The sequence below is a fragment of the Crocodylus porosus genome, unplaced genomic scaffold (genome assembly GCF_001723895.1).
Source record: "Crocodylus porosus isolate Cpor-Errol unplaced genomic scaffold, CroPor_comp1, whole genome shotgun sequence".
NCBI classification, from domain to species: Eukaryota; Metazoa; Chordata; order Crocodylia; family Crocodylidae; genus Crocodylus; species Crocodylus porosus.
In genome coordinates, this window is record NW_017728906.1 from 200820096 (window position 1) to 200838859 (window position 18764).

General features: G+C 50.7%; 1 protein-coding gene across 1 annotated transcript in view; it reads right to left on the minus strand.

Moving 5' to 3' along the window:
* Positions 1 to 16172, minus strand: part of MOGAT2 (monoacylglycerol O-acyltransferase 2) — a 45442-nt gene extending 29270 nt beyond the window's left edge. Inside the window, exons 1-2 of the mRNA XM_019530514.1 lie at positions 15968 to 16172; positions 1525 to 1703 (exon numbers count right to left, since the gene is read on the minus strand). Coding sequence (XP_019386059.1) covers positions 1525 to 1703; positions 15968 to 16061 — 273 coding nt within the window. The 5' untranslated portion in view covers positions 16062 to 16172. The remainder of the gene's footprint in view (positions 1 to 1524; positions 1704 to 15967) is intronic.
* Positions 16173 to 18764: the final 2592 nt, after the last annotated feature.

An 18764-nucleotide genomic window follows, 5' to 3' on the forward strand; every position in this document is an offset into this window, starting at 1 on the left:
ACCGCCCTGTAGACTGTTTCTAGCTCTAGCCAAAAACGTTACCTTGGGCGTAGTCATATGAACTCAGGTGTAGAGATGCCTGATGGGGAAGTCTTGGTGACACTGTGAAGATGCTTTGGAAGACCAAACTGCATTTTACAAATGTGAATGAGGAATGTACATTTAACTATAATGACAAGAGAACTAACAGTACACTATCTTTGGACTATTTTAACCATTTTTTGGCCTACTTCCTTGCGTGTTTTTAAACTGGATATAGAGTCTAGCAAATTAGTAGACAGTCCAATAAAGTTATAGTTGTTTTTGCTTTGATCTTAACCTGGACAATATAGCAGTAGGCCCATAGACTATTAGAATAAAAGCTACTAATTTCTGTTTAAGTGGAGACAGATATGTGCCATACTTCATAGTTTCTAGGGTCGGAAGGGACCTGAACAGATCATCAAGTCTAACCCCCTGCTCTGGGCAGGAACAAGTGCTGGGATCATAATACCCCAGCCAGATATCGATCCAACCTCCTCTTGAAGACCCCCAAGGTAGGGGAGAGCACCACCTCCCTTGGGAGCCCATTCCAGAGCTGGGCAGCCCTAACCATAAAGTAATGCCTCCTGATATCAAGCCTGAACCTGCTCTCAATCAGTTTGTGGCCATTATTCCTTGTGGCCATTATTCCTAGTGGTGCCCGGGGGAACAGAGCCTCTTGGATGACTATTTCTAGGATTTTTCCTGTAATAGAAGTTAAGCAAACTGGCCTGTAGTTTCTCAGGTCCTCACAGTTCCCCTTCTTGAAGATGGGCACAATATTGGCCCTCTTCCAGTCCTCCACAGATGACGCCCCACTCCATCTACACCCCACTTTTGAACATCCTAGATCCACCCACGGGCTGTGGTATAAAGAACAGAGCTGAAATCCAGCTGTGCATGTTAATGCTATGTACCTGCATTTCCAGAGGGGGGTAACACAATCCCTGAGACTCTCCAGGGTACTTCTCTGTTGCAACATCAATAATTTAGCAGCTGCCTCTCCACACAGAACGGTACGATCCAAGCACAGGAGTTCCTGAGACCTAATCCAGCCTTGCCATACCACACTGTTGTAAACTTAGGAAAATCGAGGAAGAAGAAGGCACCAGGATAAAACTTTAGCCGTACAAATGGCAACAGAGGACAATGAGATGTCTCTCCTCTCTTCTGGACTGCACAGTGATTACTTAGACACCTAATGCCATGCACCTAAAGCCAGGATGATTTAAGTACTTGGCTGTGAAAATGCCACGCTAAGTTTTGTTGCAAGATCTTGTAAGTCTGAGCACCAGGAAAAGAACCGGGCGCTCCTCACTCCTCCCCTGTGCCCTGGGCTGCGGCCGTCAAAGCCACTGGGATGCAGCTGAGTCTCCTTCTGACTTGTTAGGCCCAGTGCTAAGCAGCCCTGGTCCCACCTCTCAAGGCTTTAAGGGAATAACTGAGGCCTTTCTATTGGCTTCAGCATGTGTTGAGATGGGCTCCCGCTCGGGGTGAACTTACGGTGACGGGGAAATAGTCCCTCATGTATCTCCAGACGATGCTTTTCCTTATGAAGTGATTCCGTCTCCCGCCTTTGTGCGGCGTGTCCCAGTCCAGCAGCCACCACGCTGCATACAAGATGCTGACCAGCCACAAGCGAGTGAAGAGGAGGCCGACGAAGAGGATCATGCAGCACTGAGCTGAGACAAAAACAGGGCGGTCAGCACGTGACCTGGACCTGGCTGGGGTTACGAGGCAAAGAAAGAGCATTTGCAGAACATTTTCTCTGTCGCTGCTGGACACCGGCTGACCACAAGTGATACCCCACCGTGGCCAGAGGTCTCAGGAAGCAGATTGGGGCTAATGCCTCGATTCTGTGGTTAAAAGGGAAATCTCTAGCACGACGCAACGGATGCTGGGTTCTCTGCATCACCGAGTCCCTCTGGCGAGGGGTCGATGTGGAGGGAGTACCCCAGCCCCGTGGGCCTTTGCAGCTGGTTTCCTGGAGCTCTAAATGGGGCAGGCGCCAGGGGCACTGCTGAAGGGCTAAAACCTGGGTCTATGCAAGCTTTAAAAGTCCTAGAATTATAGGGCTAGAAGGGACCTGAAGACATTGTCCGGTCCAACTCCTTGTTCTCAAGAATACCCCCTGAAGTCCAGGATTCCTACATCCCCTTTCATGCAGCCCACAGCCTGGCAGTACTGTTTGACTAGTTAAATCACAGCATCCCAGAGTCATAGTATCAAAGAAAATCTAGTCTAGACTGTCACATCTAGTCCAACCCCCTGCTCAAAGCAGGACTATCCCCAGCTAGATCATCCCACCCAAGGTCATAGATCCAGTGTGGCCCACCACCCAGGGCTGCATCTTGGCAATAGCCCTTCAGGGACAAAACTTTGGGAACCCTTTACTTTGACTGTCCCCCTCCCCCCCCTTCCCCCAAAATATTTGTCTAACCTGATAAAAGCCTTCCAGTGATGGGTATCCTCCCAGCTCCATCACATAATGTGCCCATAGGTGCTAACTTTCATTTTTGCCGGGGCTATGTTGATGCCCCCCAAACCCCATGCATCACCCTGGCTGGGCAGCACCCCCAGGGTCAGCCCTTGCCCCAGTCCCTCCCTCAATCTGCTCCCCCCATAGACTTCCTTGCAGGCAGCTGCGGGAGCTGCTCTCCACTTCTGCCTGGGGCTGTATTCCTGGCCACATGCATGTGCGCGTGCATACATGTACACATGGCACCCTCCTGCGCCTCACAGCCCCTTGCAGGCTGGAAATCTGCTGGACTGCAAGAGGAAGCCTGCCCTTTCCCACGTTTTTCTGCAGTGAGCAGAAAATCTGGATGCCTGCACAATACTGCAAATCCAGGAAAAATGCTGTCCCAGAGTTATGCAACCTGGGACCAGGACTTGATGTTACCATTTCAGGACGGTTGCCCAATTAGGGACAGGTGGCCACCCTACCCTCTTCCCTCAGGCCCCCAGGTACTCAGCGTCTATGCATGTGCCAGTATTTGACTATTCAACGCCTGGGGTCTCTGCGGAAATTGGCCACAGCAACACAGGCAAGGCCTGCTGGGACATGAAGTCCATCGTGGGCCAGACCTTGCCTGCCTCTGCTGTATAAGCCCTGACAAAACAGACTGTTTCCACCAGGGTGAATATACGTAGCTCTGGATTAGCACACGTGTTTTGCAACGGGTCATATAATCCTCTTGATAGTCGAAATGGCGTCCCAAAATTTCCTAGGGTTGACAGAAACGCTCACATGTGCAACATCTTAATTGCATCACAAAGGATGAGCATACCCAGGCAGCAGCCCACGTACAAAACCTTACCGGTGGCGAGCACACCGCACTTAGTGAGAATATTGTACAGAGCTCCAGGCTGGAAGGATCCAGGACCTTTCGCCTGGTGGTGTTCCTTTAAAACCTGGAGATCTCATTTTGCAAATGACCTTTTGTGACTCAGGTGCAGGAAGCAGTTGTAACCCTAGGGGAACATTTTGCCCAAAGCTAAATGAGACTCTAGGGACCAGCCGATGTACGAAAGCACTAGACGGAGAACACCGTCAGCTGCATTCTTCCTAACGCGCCAGTGAGCCATGTAAACTAATCTGCTGCAAAATTGTGTAATATCTAATTACCCTTTTTTCCCCTTTATGATTACAGTGTGCAAAGCTCAAAGTACATGTTACAAGAAAGCAGTATTGTTCCTGGCTAGATTCAATTGTTGATCAGCAAAGTGAGACTTTAATCTTGCAATTACCCCTTTCTGATTAATGTTTCTTCAGCTCTCCATCTCTCATTTTGTAATGGGAGATTGCTGCAGAGCTGGGGCTGGGTTTCATTAAATTCCACTTCTGTGTAAACAGCAGCCTGTTTTGCTGGGTAGGATGCAGGCATTCAGTTTGGGCGTGGACTTCAAGCCTTAGAGGCATCTCGGTGGCAGTGGAGGTAAGCAGAGAAAACAAGATTTTTTTTAGGGTTCGATCTTGCTAGCTGTGTGCTGGCCAGAATGAAGTCACTTCCCCAGTTGGAGACACAAAGACATGATCCCTACAGGAATCAGGGCTCGTGGTAGAGGTGATATCTTTTTCAGGCACAGGAGAAGCATATAAAATGCATAAATTGCATATAAAATGAACTGTTCCAAACAGGAGAATTACCACATTTTCAGCTCTCCTATGAAATACGAACTTTCATTTCTACCCAGGAAAACTTTTACAATCTTTTCTCCTGTGCCCGAAAGTTTGCAATTCAAGAATTTTTTTTCTGCAAAAATCTAGTTGGTTTAATAAAAGATTATTAGTCTACTACTATGAGTTTTGATTCCTTTTGCCTCTAGACCGATACGGCTACAATCTGGATAACCGATCCCTACAGGGGCTGTTCTGCTGAATTTGGGAGGTGGAAATGGTGCTGCGCCTGGTAGGGAAGTAAAGCAACGATCCTGTTGTATGGTACGTGTTAGAGAGAGAACATAGCAGAGCCAGGTCTTTGCCTACTACCAGGGTATCAGAGGCACCGCAAGGTCATTCAGCACCTGGGGCAGGTATGCTGACCTGTGTAGAGTGGGGAGGGGAGAAGGGAAGTCTTACCTGCCTGGTCTCTGCACAGGGAAGGCAGCTGCTACTGTAGCCAATGCTTCTACTCTTCCACTCATCTCCTCCCCACCCCTGCAACCCAGATGAGTTGCTGAGGCAGACACATAAAGGAGAGGGCACCCTGCGATCTTGCCTATGCATCCTTGCTGCTGCTAGATCTAAGCTAGCCACTGGTACTTGCTGCTATGCTGCATGCCAGTCACTAGGGTTTAAATCCCAGCTCTGGAATCAGTCCTGGCTCCAGTTTAAATCCTGGCTCCAGTCATGTCGACAGGTCACTAGACTGTGTCACCGCTCCAACCTCGGCCTGGCTGGGATTCCTTCACCTGGCGCTGTCTAGGACAGTCGTCCTAGGTTACTGTGATCTCTAAGTGGGTTATCACCTAGTCATATAGGAGACATCACTGTGATCCAGACCCACAGGCTAGGGACAGCAACTGCACATAAACTGGTATAAGTGATTGGAAACTGGTTCAAATCTGTAACACAACAGAAGTTCAGCACACATAAACTGCTTTCAAAATGGCCAAAACCAGTTTAAGATAAACCCAGATGGATGTAACTGATTTAAGTTAAATTGGTCTTTTGAACTTCTGTTAGAAATCCCCTCCTGTTAATGCAAAGTCCCCCAGTATCCCAGGGTGTTTTGCACCTCCTCTGCAACCCCTCCCCTTAAAGGGTGGGCAGGTTAGCCTTGGCTCAACCTGTCTGCTCCAGCCAAGCAGGGAGGTGTGCTCTAGCGCCCCCTGGCTTCTGGCCTGGGCCCACTGCAGGCACACGGCTGCATTTCTGGAATCAAAAGTGAACGTCTGTTCACTTGCTTCTGGGTTCAATCTACGCAGCTTAAACTAACCTGCGAAGGTTGAATAGATTCAGCCTCCGGTTTTTTGGCTGTCTCTACTTGTCCACCATGGGTAGGGCAGGTTTGAGTGTCTGGTCTGAGCCTGTTGCTTCTCGGAGGGTTTTGTGCAGTGTTGTGCTAGAAAGCCACGATGGATCCCTGGGTCCTCAGTGAACCGGCTGGTGGTGTCTGCCTGGGAGGGGAGTGCACAGGTAGAGGGAAATGGCTCTGCTCTGACTATACTGTAATCTCTCTCCATTTTCTGCATAGCTGGGTATGTGTCCCTGAACAAAGCATCCCCACTGAGGGACTGCTCAACCTGGTTTCCATGGCAGTCAAGAAGGTTACTGCTTGTTACCGAGCTCCTGATTAAATCCTGGTTTTGGTTGCACATGAACAGAGTTCATGCAAACAAGAGCAGAGTCTGGACTGGAACATGTGCTCCCAAAGACTGTGATAAACTCATGTGATGCCCATCCCCTTCCCTCCATGCCTGTAAGTAGAGAAGGGGCCTGGACTGGCCACGAGGAACAGCGATAGTTTTTGCATTGGGAACCTAACACTAGCAAGTGCTCTTCTCTTCCTCTCCTGTCTTCTACTTTTCAAAGCTTCCTGGTGCCTTTTTCAAAGCAACTCAGCTGAAAGGGGAGACCCGAGACAACTTTGGATTTTAGTCAGGAAGCTAATCGCTTTGTGGCTGAGGTCTTGCCTGAAAGAAAATACTGCAGAGAAGATGCATCAGGAAGAAGATGGGACTTGAAATACCCCATCTTGGGAGATGTCCAGAGGCTTTTGGCTGGGCTGGGAGAACCATTAGTACGGTGGTTGTCAATCTTGTTAGACTTGTGACAGCCCACAGAAAAAGCCAGCTCTTAGTTTTCACTCTTTTTTTTTGATTACAGTAAAACAGTAGAGCAGTTTTTCTGTTGCAAAGAACTCAGCAAGCCCACAGCTATGGATTCCTATTTGAAATCGCTGGGTTTATCTTGTGAATTATATTTGCAAACCTAACAGTACATGGTATGGCACCCTTGAAAGGATCTCCAGGCACCCTGGTTGAGAATGACTGCATTAGGAGAACAGGCTCTGCCATGACTTGACCAAGAAGTGCTGAGGCTCACAGTCATTGTTTATTGGTCTCTCTAACCCTAACCCTAACACCAGTCCAAATCAGTGGGGAGCTCTTCAGAGAAGCAAACTTCAAACAGTGATGGGATCACATGGGATCAGTGGATCCTTTTTGCACATGCCTGGGGCTTGTCCAAAGAGGATCCGCCCATCCTTCTCTTGTGAATCATGTTAACAGGTCCACCCATCCTTCCTTACTGGCATGAAAAGATCTCCTTTGTGTGGGACATGGAAGCATTTAACCTTGGCCTGGAAAATGCTGGTGTTCCCCTTGCCTGATACATTCTGTAGAGCAGTGGTTTTCAACCTGTGGTCCGCAGACCCCCAGGGGTTTGCAGACTGTGTCTAAGTGGGTCCATGAAAGCTGACTACGATCAATCAGAAGTACACGAATACCCACACTTACAATTCAAAGGGGTCTGCACCTCCATTCAAAATTTCGTAGGGCTCCACAAATGAAAAAAGGCTGAAAAGCACTGCTCTAGAGGGTCTAAGAAGCACAGGGGAAACAGCCAAGAAGCTCTGATGTATACAGTGCTATGTTGATTTTTCCCCCGGCTAGCTGAGGGCCTAGTTCATTGTACCTGCAGCGCATATTTGCAGAGGGCTTGCAGGTTTTGAAAGTGCCGTTGCAATATATGACAGCCTAACTCATTTTTTTTTGTTGGCGGGGGAGGTAGAGGGGGCAGGAATCTGCAACTTATGCGGCTCATTAGAAAATGTCCTCTGAACCCACTAGACGACCTGGATTTTGCAGTACTGGGGACTCCTGGCAGGGCTGAATCAGCTAGGGACTGCTGGCTCATCAGGCACAAGTGGCAATGGGACATGATTATAATGCTGCTCTGCTCCATTTGCTTAGCATTGTTTTTAAGAGAGGGGGGAGAACAAGAAAAGCAGATGCTGCTTAATGGTAGTGGCTGTACATGATTTACTCTCCACCTGCACCTTCATTTGCAAATACCTGCTGCCATAATCCCCTCCGCTCCTGCAACTCTGCCCCACAACCTACAGTCCAGAAGGGAGGGAACCATGAAATAGTGAATGAATTAATCTCAGGAACAAAGACCTCCCTAGCAAGGTGTAGCGCAAGTGGAATATAGAGCTGCTGTAATTCAGTGCGTGAAGTCTTCCTGAAGCCAGTACACCGCCTGGCTCGTTATTAAAAGCTCAATATGGAGATTCACGTCATTGTAACCATAGCAATCAGGCCCTTTGCTCTAGTCTAGGAGAACTGGGGAGCCCCTGCTGAAGTCTCAGACAACCGAAAGGATGTACCGTTCTGCACAGGGCAGGGTGGACCCGTGGAACTCACTGGCCCAGGATGTTGTGGAGGACGACAGGTACTAGGGACCTATCAAAATCATGATTGTGTATTTTACGTGGAAAATATTAAATCAGGTGGGCTTTGCGAAAAGTAGCAGGCTCCACAATTTTGGTGGGCTTGCTGCAAAAAATAAAACAAATAAATAAAATTACCAACAAGCCAAGAAAAAGCTGGTGCACCCTACAGTCTTGGAGCACGGAGGGGGAGAGCAGGGTGGTTCACAGCTGGAGGTGGGAAGCCTATGGGCAACTGCATCAGGGTTCGTGGAGCCTGGGTCCGGCTCACTGCCACCAGCGGGTGCATGCATCAGGGCAGCTGGCAGGGAAACAGCTAGGGCTGTAATGCACCTGCCACCAGCAATGGGCTGGGGCTCTGTGGATGCTGGTGCAGCCACTTGCAGGCTCCCTGCCACAGCTGGCCCAGGACCCAGGTGCATCTGCTTGCAGCCTCCCTGCTTGGGGATGGCCCCAAATGGCAGCTTAATTACCCTGCTGAAGCCCCAGGGAAGCCAGTAATCCATGTTGAATAATGCATGGATGAATGGCTTCCCCAAATTTAAGCAGAGTAATTAAGCCATGGTTTCGGGCCACCTGGCAATGTGCAGGGAGGGGCGGGACTGCCAGGGCCCCTCAGCCAATCAGATTCATGGTGGGGGTGTCTGGCCACTCTGTGAAAATTGCAGCCGATCATGCAATCTGCCCACAAAATTGGCCGGCTGCCTCCTCAAGTTTGGTACACCCCTAATGACAGGGGCTACTGGTGGCCCAGGGAACCTGAAGGTGGGGCCCGCTGCAAGATCCAGGGCTATGAGGCCCTCTTGGGCATGGTTGTTAGCCCTGCCGCCACCATCCTCACCACTACTGGTTGCCCTGCCACTGCCAGGTCTGCATCCAGCCCCGGGGGCAGGAGGAATTTGACTCCTCTGCTCTAGAGTATCTTCTGCTTGTCACTTTTGGAGCCAGGGTGCTGAGCTGGATCAGCGCTGCTCAACCTTTTTTTGCCCCACATGTCCGATGGGGCCAGCCGTGACCTGGCCACGTGGGTCCACCACGTGGATCTGGTGGCCCAGTGCTTGGGGACTTGGCAGTAGGGGAGGAGTGATGGTATGAATTGCCACCGCTCCCTCACCTCTGAATTTCCTCACCCATGGGGAGCCTCAGGCGCTGGATGCTGTGGCTCCATGAGCTGCATTCATCCCGCGGGCTGGGGGTGGAGCACCCCTGAGCTAGATGGCTTTTCTGTTTGACGCAGCGTGGGTGGTTAGTGAGCATTGCCCAGCAGTTAGGGGACCCGGGGTGTTCACCCCTACTCCAGCCCCTTCATGGCAAGGGAAAGCCTTGGGCAGACAGAGGCTACAAAAGCCCCTTGTCCTGCCACAGTGGGATTCGGCTGGGGCAGGCACAGTGGGAGCAGCTGAGCTTGACCTGTCGGGGGGGTAGGAGCTCCCAGCACTGAAGAGACTGGGCAAGATAGCCTTAAAGCTTTCCTCCTCCTGAGCTGAAGCATAGCACAGTCTCACCCATTGGCTCTGCTTCTGCCTCACTGTGTGACCTTGGGCAAGTTACATAGCTCCCTCTGGGCTTCTCGTTCCCCGGCTCTCAAACAAAGGTGCTAATGCCTATCTGGGGTATCAAGGTGAGGGGCAGAGCTGCTGAGCGTTAAGGTGGAAGGTGCTATAAAAGTGTCTTACTGTAGGCACATTATTAGCCCCAGCACCCAGCACAGGGCCTGGATAACTATATTTGGCATGGCAATGGGAACACTTAATGAATTCCGTGGTATGAGAGAGACTAATTTAGATTCTACAAGGCACTCTTAAGATGCCCCTTGATCCCTAGGCTCCTGTCTCTACCACCCTGGCCAGGAACAGGAGTTAATCATACATGAAACAGGAGTCACAGTCTCTCCTGGCTGTTTTGCTTCAGACTCCCTCTGGTGCGTTAGTAGCTAGGGTGCACACAGGGTTGTGGCTTTGGCCGGGAAGACTGGAGGCCCCGGGGGAGCCTGTGTGCATCACCCTGCCAAGCCGCTGAAGCTCTGAAGGGCCACCTTGCACTGATGGATCCCTTAGATCTGCTTGGAGCAGCGGCGTGAAATGAAACACCAAAAAATGCCTTGGGCAGCTTTATATAGCTTCCTGCAGGCTTCTCTTGTGCCCGGTGTTTCCCTCTGACCCTGCAATTCAGGGGAGTTGATGCAGAATAACATGTGTGCAAGTGTATGTGTCTGTGTGTGCGCACATGCATGGGGAAGTAGATTATTTTGGCCTGCCAGCCTTACTATGCTCTTAAAGTGACACCCCTGTACTGCAAGCAGAAGCAAGGCATACTGAAGTTCCCTGTTGGGGCTGCCTTGTTTGGTCTACAGGAGGATCTCAGATAGATGGACCCTTGTGAGCAGTTCAAGTCCCACCCAGCTGAGCAGTGGCTCTATACACATGAGATGACCATACACACTGCCCTCCTAAGCAATTGTGAGGTGCCCAGTGCCATAGTAACTGGGTGCCAAAGGGGCGCTTTGGGAAAGCATCAATGCCAATTGTGTCCCAGTCCCTTCCCCTCCCCATCACCTGAGCTTGGATTAATGGCTGCAGGGTGAAATCTGCCCCTCTGAAGAGGGCCCAAGATGTAGAGAGTCATCAAGGCCCTGTCTAGGACAGGGATGGGGCAGTTGGGCATGCAGGCCTTGTGCTGTGCTCCTGCCCTAGTCCAGTACCAACAGCCTGCTAAAGATGCCATTCAGTTGGGTCTAGTGCCCACAACTGACCCACACCACATCTGCATTGTCAAGGACAGCCAAAGCCATGGTCTACGGCAGTGTTGGCAGTTTGCAGATACAGGGGCTAAACCCAGGAGCCCAATGCATTTTTGACCCAGGTCCTCTCTGGGCCTGCAGAACAAGGATAAATACTTACTGGCAGAGACTCATGACCAACCTGGAGTCAGCTCTGCACTACCTCGACGGCAGAGGGAGGCAATGAATTGGAGTAGGCTTGCGGTCCAAGCTAAGGCAGCCCACCCAGCTGGGGTCTCTGCTGAGGGTGGTGGAATGAGTTCTCTAATGGGTGAGGTGCAAACTGCTGAGCTTGGTGGGACTAGAACTGCTCACAAGTGTCTAAGATCCTCTTCTCCTCTCCCCTGATCCCTGTGCTGTGTGAAGCAAAGGAAACTCCTGCTGTTCCCTGTCTTCACGTGCCCACTGTGCCAAGAGCAAATGTAAGCTGACGGGCAATGCAAATAATGTTATCCTCTGAATAAAGAGGTGGCAGCAGACTTTACCCCCAGAGCTGGCACAGCCATGCAGGTCAGATAGCCATGCTTACGCACTGAGCTAGCCAGCACCCTGTCTAAAAACAGGGGGTCCCAGTGCCCCCTACTTCCCAGCTGCCCTGTTGGTTCATAACCCGGAGGCAGCAAAACTGAGTGGCCTCTGCCCAGCTCTCTGGCTAAAGGTCTGTACAGGTCCCTGTCCCTTCTAGGGACAGGCATTCAAGAAGCCCGAGCCTGAATTGATTCAATCTTTGCAAGTTAGTCTAGCCTGCAGAGCTTGAACCGATTTGCAAGTGGATAGACGTTCACTTTTGAATCAAGAAACGCAGCCACATGCCTGCAGTGGCTCAGGCTAGGCACCAGGGGGGGCTAGAGAAAGCCCTCCCTTCCCTTTCACATGACTGAAAAGCATGCAGGGAAGCTGGGGGACCCCGATTTCACTTAAAATAGGAAGGTCTGGGACAGAAGTTGCATAAACTGGTTTTTCCCAAATCAGTTAATTCTGATATTACATTCAAGCAGGTTTAGCTTAAACCAGTTTTGGCTGTTTTGAAACTGGTTTATGGGCACTGAACTTATGTTCTGCTACAGGTTTAAACCAGTTTCTGATCACTTAAACTGGTCTATGCGTAACTTCTGTCCCTAGCCCAGCTTGAGAGCTGTTACCTCCCAGCTCAACCCTGAACGTTTGTGGTCTTGACATTAGCAGGATGCTGCCAAGCTCTGCTTGCCTGGACCCTGAATTGGTGAGCCGGGAGGGTACTTAGGCATGCTGTCCTGGGAATAAACAGCATTTCCCCATACAGACCAGGCGGAAGGTTTTTGTGTGGCAATGCCTTCCCCTCCGGAGACGCCTATTGCAGAAATCGAATGTCGAAACATTCATGTGCAATATTTTCCAGTGTGTTTTAATTTTGATTTCTCTCTCAAATAAAAATGAACTATTTGGCCAAAACCATTACCCCCCACCACCAACAATTAAAATGGTTGGTTTAATTCTGTGGGAAACCCACATTATTGTCCTCATTCTGCTTTGGGACAAAAGGAAGGTCAAGGCTGGATTTCTCCATGGAACGGACCATGCTGTGTTTTGGTCCCTACGGATGGGTCTGCAGTCGCCCAGCAGAAGTTGCCAGGATTTATTCTGTTCATTCACCCATTCTAAAACAGACACATCTGGGTTGGCTTTTGGTAGAGTCTCACTCCTGATTTGGATCCATGGAAAGCGTACCTGCTAATTAGGGAGGAACACATCCTCTCTTAGGTCTTCTCAACAGCTCACTCCACTACAAATGTGCTGTCAATGCCCCAGCACAGTGCAGGGCCTCAGGGCAGGAGGATTTCCATACCTTGACAGATGTTAACTTGTCCGCTCCCAGGGAGGAAGGTTGTGATTATCTTTGCTTTACAAACTGGGGAGCAGAGGGCCTTGTTTGAGCAGACCCTGCCCTGTCTGGGTTTCACAGAGCTGTGCCCTGTGCAGGGCTTTTATGGGGGAGAAGAACCAGTGCCCGTATATGCCACCTTTCCACTCTTCACTCCCCAGCTATTGGGTACTGGTATGGATTGAAACAGCCTCTGGGTTGCTCTAACTTGTGCTGCTGATGCCTAAGCATTGTTTTTCAACCTGTGGGGCACAACCCAAAGGTGGGTCGCAAGCATATAGGAAGCTGGGGAGCTGGAGCCTGGGGGCAAGGAGCAGTGGGTCAGGAGTGAGGGGCACTGGCAGGCCCAAGGGGCTGTTTTCTACTTAAACTATTTACTGAGGTTGAGACTGGCCATCGATGTTTACAAATGGGTCCTGGTACTAAAAAGGTTGAGAACCCCCCGGGTTAGACTAGAGCACAGAAGGACTCTGGCAGGCACTGAACATACCCGCAAGCTATGGCTGTCTCAGCTCAGCACCTTCCCCCCAGAGCTGGGGAGGGCAGATTAGCAGCAGTGTACTGCCAGAACAGCAACACATTAGAAGCCCAAATCTGGCCCAGGGCATCGAGTTCAAAAAAGTCACTCACAAACATAAGAACATAGAACATAAGCAATGCCATTTACTGGGTCCATCCAGCCCAGTCTCCAGTGTCACACAGGGGCAGAGAGGGGATGCTGAAAGGGAGAGTGACCTAGGTCTGACCAAGGTGTCTTCCCCTGTTCCTCTTTCACTTGCATCCTCCAGCATTTAAGGTCTGGGAAGCTCTGATTTCAAACAAAGCTCAGCCTACGCTTTGTCTGCAGGCCTGGATTTCCCACGGAGCTCGCTGCCTCCTGACTCCTGGTGTCCCCTGCCTGAACAGCAGTGTCCAAGCCCAGGTAACACGCTGTGTTGACCAGATTACGATCCCAAGTGAAGTGGCTTGGCTTGAAGGACAAGGGCAAAATCAAGAGCTCTTGGGCACTGGTGTAAATCAGCACAGTCAAGCTCTTTTGTATCCACTGTTGACTTGGCCCCCAGGTGTCCGGTCTCCCAGGGCCATGTTCACGCCATCGGCAAACACGGTCTCAATTAAACAGTACGCCCGTCTCATTTTCATCACACCCTCATCTAACCTGTGAGGAGCGTTGCACCAGCAAGTTTGCCGGGCTCCTGAGCTCTCCACTGCTTCCTTTCCAGAGCTGTACTGTTTCCTTGGAAACTGCCCTTTTTTGTTTGTCTAACAAAAGAGCACCGCTGCTGATGGCACACGCTGGGATCTTCTACAATGGTTGGCTGTGCTGCAGTTTTGTAGATGCTCACAACATGAACATCGTGCACTGTGGTCCCATTTTTACAGCTAACCCTGAGCCTGGGTCTATTTTTGACCAGCAACAGGGAAAGCCTTAGGGTGCGTGCAGATGAGTGTGATCGCACAGTGTGTAGCACTGCAAATGCATTTGCGGCGCCACATATTGCGCAGTCTGGTGTCCTCCATGCTGCAAGGGCATGCTGCCTGAGTATGTGCTGTGCCGGGGCTGCTCAGTTCCCGGCTTCTCCCAGGATCTGACCCCCAGTGTCCCGGCACCGTGCGGCTCCCAGCTCCCCACAGGAGCCAGAAGCCAAGCATAGCCAGGACTGGGGAGCTGTCAGCTTCTCCGCTCAACCCCCACTAGGGGTTTGCCAGCAGCTGCCCTAGGAGCAAAACAGGTCTCAGCCACCCCCCCCCGCTGGGCGGGGAAGCCCCGCTGGGCACGGGACTCACTGATAGCTGCATCCCCCAGAACGCGTGGGGCTTGGACAGCTCTGCTGGCTGCAACAGCAGCTGTCTTTTGGCCCCATGCACATCAGGACCCCCCCGCTGTGCACGGGGTTAGGAGGCAGCTGCCACTGCAGCCGACGGAGTTCTCCCACCCCACCCACATTGGGAACGGCCCCCTGTGCCCCTGCCAGGTAACACCCCAGGGGGCCTAGAGCTCCCCCTGAATGTCGTACCAGGCTGCTCCCATTGGATGCATCCACACATGGTGTGGATGCTTGGTTCCCCAGGAACAGCTAGCAGCAATGCAACCTGTTCTGCTCCTGGCTCAAGCCACTGCTAGTTGTCTGCAGGGAACACAGTGGTGCACAGCAAGTTACCCTAGGGGTGGTAGGGGAGGCTGGGGCCAGTGCTGGGCTGGCTCCAGCACCCATACCTAGGGTCCTGGGGGCCTCCTGGGGCTGCAGCAGTGGCAATTCTGCTGCTGAGAGCCTGGCTGGCAGCTGCAGCATGACTCTGGGTGGCCCGGCTCTGCTTTCGACTGGCCAGCGCTGTCCCTAGGTGTGCTGGTCCGCTTTTTTTCTCCATGTGTTTTGACTCCTGGCTATCCAGGAGTCAAAAAAACCTCTCTGTGCTGCTTCCTTGCAGTGCGTAGAACACCTGAATGAGCGGTATGTGGTGTCACAGAAGTGTCTGTGGCACTAGTACCGCACAGTCACGCTCATTTGGACACGGCCATTGGGAGCAGGTTTGCTCCCAACAGGGTGCATGTGTAAACACACTCCCAGGGAAGGCTTACTGCACAGTATTTTACTGCACAGTATTTTACTGGGCAGTAAGCCTGTATCACATTAAGAGAAGAGCACATGTAATCCTTCCCACAGAAATCAGATGCAAAAAGATGCTAAATTAGAAGCAAGAGCTTGACCAAGCACAGGGACTCAGGCAGGGGAACGGCCCCAAAGTCCCTGTGCTTAGTTTGAGAGTTTTAATTAAATGAAGTGGAACCCCAAATGAGATGGAGCCACACAAGCAGGTCTCCGTAAATAGGGCGAATCTCTGTCTTTGCATTTAGTAGAGGATAAACACCTAAAAGGGAGGAGGACCCATGCAGGCAAGGTGTTCCTAATGGCACCTATGTGCTGGGCTATCTGGGCACTGAGTGCAGATGAAGATTAGCATCACTTCCGTTCTTAAAACTGTATTTCCTAATTTTCTGAATTTCTCTTCATTCATGTATGCGTGTGTGTGCGTGCGTGCACATGCACCTCTCACCTTTCATGATGACTTCTTAAGATCACGAATGTATCAAGTCTGGTAGGGGCATAGTTTAGTAGGGAAAAATTCCCCTGACCCTATGCCATTTGCTCCCTGTAAAAGTATCTTGCTCTTGCTCTTGCTCTACAGTGGGTGTAGCACGGTAAAGCACTGATAACACTGGGGTGTGAGTGCTCATGTAGCCGTGCTAAAGGCCAGCTGTAAAATCTTTGGTGAGACCTTGCTATTCTTATTTTGCCTCCACTTCCCACCTCTGTAATAGGTGGTTCTGCAAGGTGCCTATGCATAGTGCTTTCTCCCCTGCAGAGAAGCATCTTTTTCACACATATTGAAAAAAAAGTCTCTTACCTAGGAACAAGAAGCTGAAGATCCATTGAAGTACTGCAGCAGTTTGAAACCTTCTCTTCAAAGGAATATAGAGAGGGGCAAATTGAATCTTCATTTTGGACTGCTGAGACAGCTTGACAGGCAGAGTGCAGACCTGGAGTGAGAGTGGCAGAGGGCAAAGTCTTCCTCCTGCTTTTACCCAACTTCACAGCACAGTGTGTTGTGCAACACCCTAGGCGTCTGGACAGCTGGGAGACTAGTGAGCAAACCCCGCCTGCTCCAGGAAGGAGGGGAAGGGTGTTATCTGAGCTGTGTGGGTGGTTGTGATTTAAAGTGACTTTGAGGCAGCCGGGTGGAAGTTGGAAGCAGGCTTCTCTGGGGATATGGCCCTGACGGTTCATTGTGCATGTCTGGGAGGTCTTGGCAGCTCTTCTGCTACTAGGAGATGTGGTGTCTGGAGCCTGCATGCACACAATCCAGATGTGCCCACAGACCTTCTCGCTTTCTGCTTCATACAATACTCCTTGCACAACTAAGGAATACTTGTTTTTTTCCCTCTTGCCTGACAGCAGGGCTGAGCACAGCCAGGGCCATTGTCAGGGCTGTAAAGGTCTCTTGTGTTGGCAGACTGTGTACAGCAGAGACACCCATGCCCAGGCCTCCTCCAGCTGTGCTGTTCTGCAGCCATTTAGGTCTTCTTTGAAAAGACAAGGCAAGGGCGCTAAAGAAGGGCTGGACCATAGTCCAAGGGTGATGATGGCCTTTCAAGGGGAGAAGGGAAGGGCTTTGTGATGGAGTGATTTTGTGATATAAAGCGCGATATAAAAAGCCTTTGTCCTAAGTATCCTAAGTGCATTGTTTGTGTATGGGGGGGATGAGTGTGTGTGTCCAAATAACCCAGGGAGTAATTTAAACAGCCCAGAGAGGACTCTAAGGTGAGCCAACTACAGTGTTGTAATAGGCAGCATCTTATGTGTGTTTGTGTGGGGGGGAGCTGACCCCATCCCTTACACCAGAGCACGCATGGGATGAACGTGTGCATGCGTGTGTGTGTGTGCGCACGCACGCACATGCAGACATGGCTCTTTGGGTAAATCTGATACGTGGGCATGCATGCATACGTGCGTGCGCACACATGCATGCATGAGTGTATGCACATGTGCACAAGTGTGCATGTGTTGGGGAAGCAGAGAGAGAGAGGGACCAATATGTAAAGCTCCTAGGACCATGAGAGAATTTCTCACCACTTTTTATTAAAATGGAGCGTGGTTGGAGCTGTGATGGTCCAGAAAACTGTCTGAGTGGCAAGGATTTTTTGGTGGCGTCATTTATTTGACCAAGTGTATAGTTGGGAGGACTGGTGGGCAAGCTTTCAGGCATCCAGTGCCCTTCTTCAGGTGACAGAGAAACTTTTTCAAAAGAGACCTTGGACACTTTGGGGTATAACTGTTACCAGCATGCAAAAAAAAATGCTTCTAGAAGAGAATAAATTAAGCAATAATTGAATCCCTTTAGTAAATCGCCCATTGTGCATGCAGGGCACAATTACTTCCTGTAACTCAGCAATTGAAAAAAACGGTTATAGCCAAAGAACAAAAAAACCTCAGCAATAAGGAATCGGAACCAATATGTATAATGGCCTCTCCCCTTCCAGCTTCTTAATGAACGTGTAAGGTCGATAAAACAGGTACATTGCTGTAGGAGAAACGACGCCCAACAGATTTTTTGTTAGGGATGTCTGAAAGAACGCAGCTGCTGGAAATCTTGTTTTAACACACTGGTTAAGCCACCATCCCCACAGTCACTTCTGTGCAGATACCTCTCTTGCTTTCCGACTATTTTTCTGTCTCTTTTGCCTGAAATGTTGGCGTGCCATTTCAGGAAGACAAATGAGGCTTTTAATTGTTTAGACCCTGTTGCCTGGATACAGACTGGTTCCTGGTGACAAGCCTATAGCTTATAGGCACTTGCAAAATGGAAAGGGGAGAGAGTATGTGTCAGAGCCAGTGCACGCAGGGAGCTGGGAGAGGAAAGGTGATGCTTGTCTCGCACCAAAGCTGTGTGCTTCCCTGGATGTGGGACAGGGAGGCAGGTGCAGTAGGGGACAGGGTTGCCTGCTAGATCTGAACCTCTACTGGGTTTTCTCCTTTTGCATAGAGCCATGGAGGCTATGACAGCCCTGGCATTGCATTGCCCCTGCAGAGCTGTCACCAGTCGCAAGGTGGAGAGACTGGGAGACATGCTGAGAGACCATGCTAAAAGCCCAGTGCATCAGCTGGGTGATGCTGTCCACTGGGGAGTGGGGATTTCTCCAGCTTCCCGTTATTTCTAGGTGATGGCTCCATTTTGAGGTTTATGGCTTGCGGCATTTCCTCACTACAGCTTCCACTGATGCCGCGCTGCTCTGAGGCCAGGTGGTGATGGCCTATCTCAACTCTGCTTCTGGGGAAACTCCCCAGAAGGGGAATCTCCACTTGAATTTGCACAGGCGTGCGGCCCAACCCACCCAAAGAGCTCTGTGGACAAGAGCCAGATGGGCTAGAAAAGACCGCTGCTCCAGAGAGCTCCCAAGCTAAACGGAGGATACGTATCGCAGGACTGAACCAGGTTGTCCTACCCGAGTCCCATGTTCTTTTGTCCACGGGCCTATTTCAAGATATAATTTGGACCCTGCGATACCCCGCCATGAGATTGCTCCTTTCCTCTGTGGAACTGGAGCTGACCCCTCACTTGCTGGGGCAAAAAATGCCCAGCTGTAGAGGGCTGGAAAAGTGTCTGGGTGGTCAAATAATAATGTGTGTGTGTGTGTATATATATA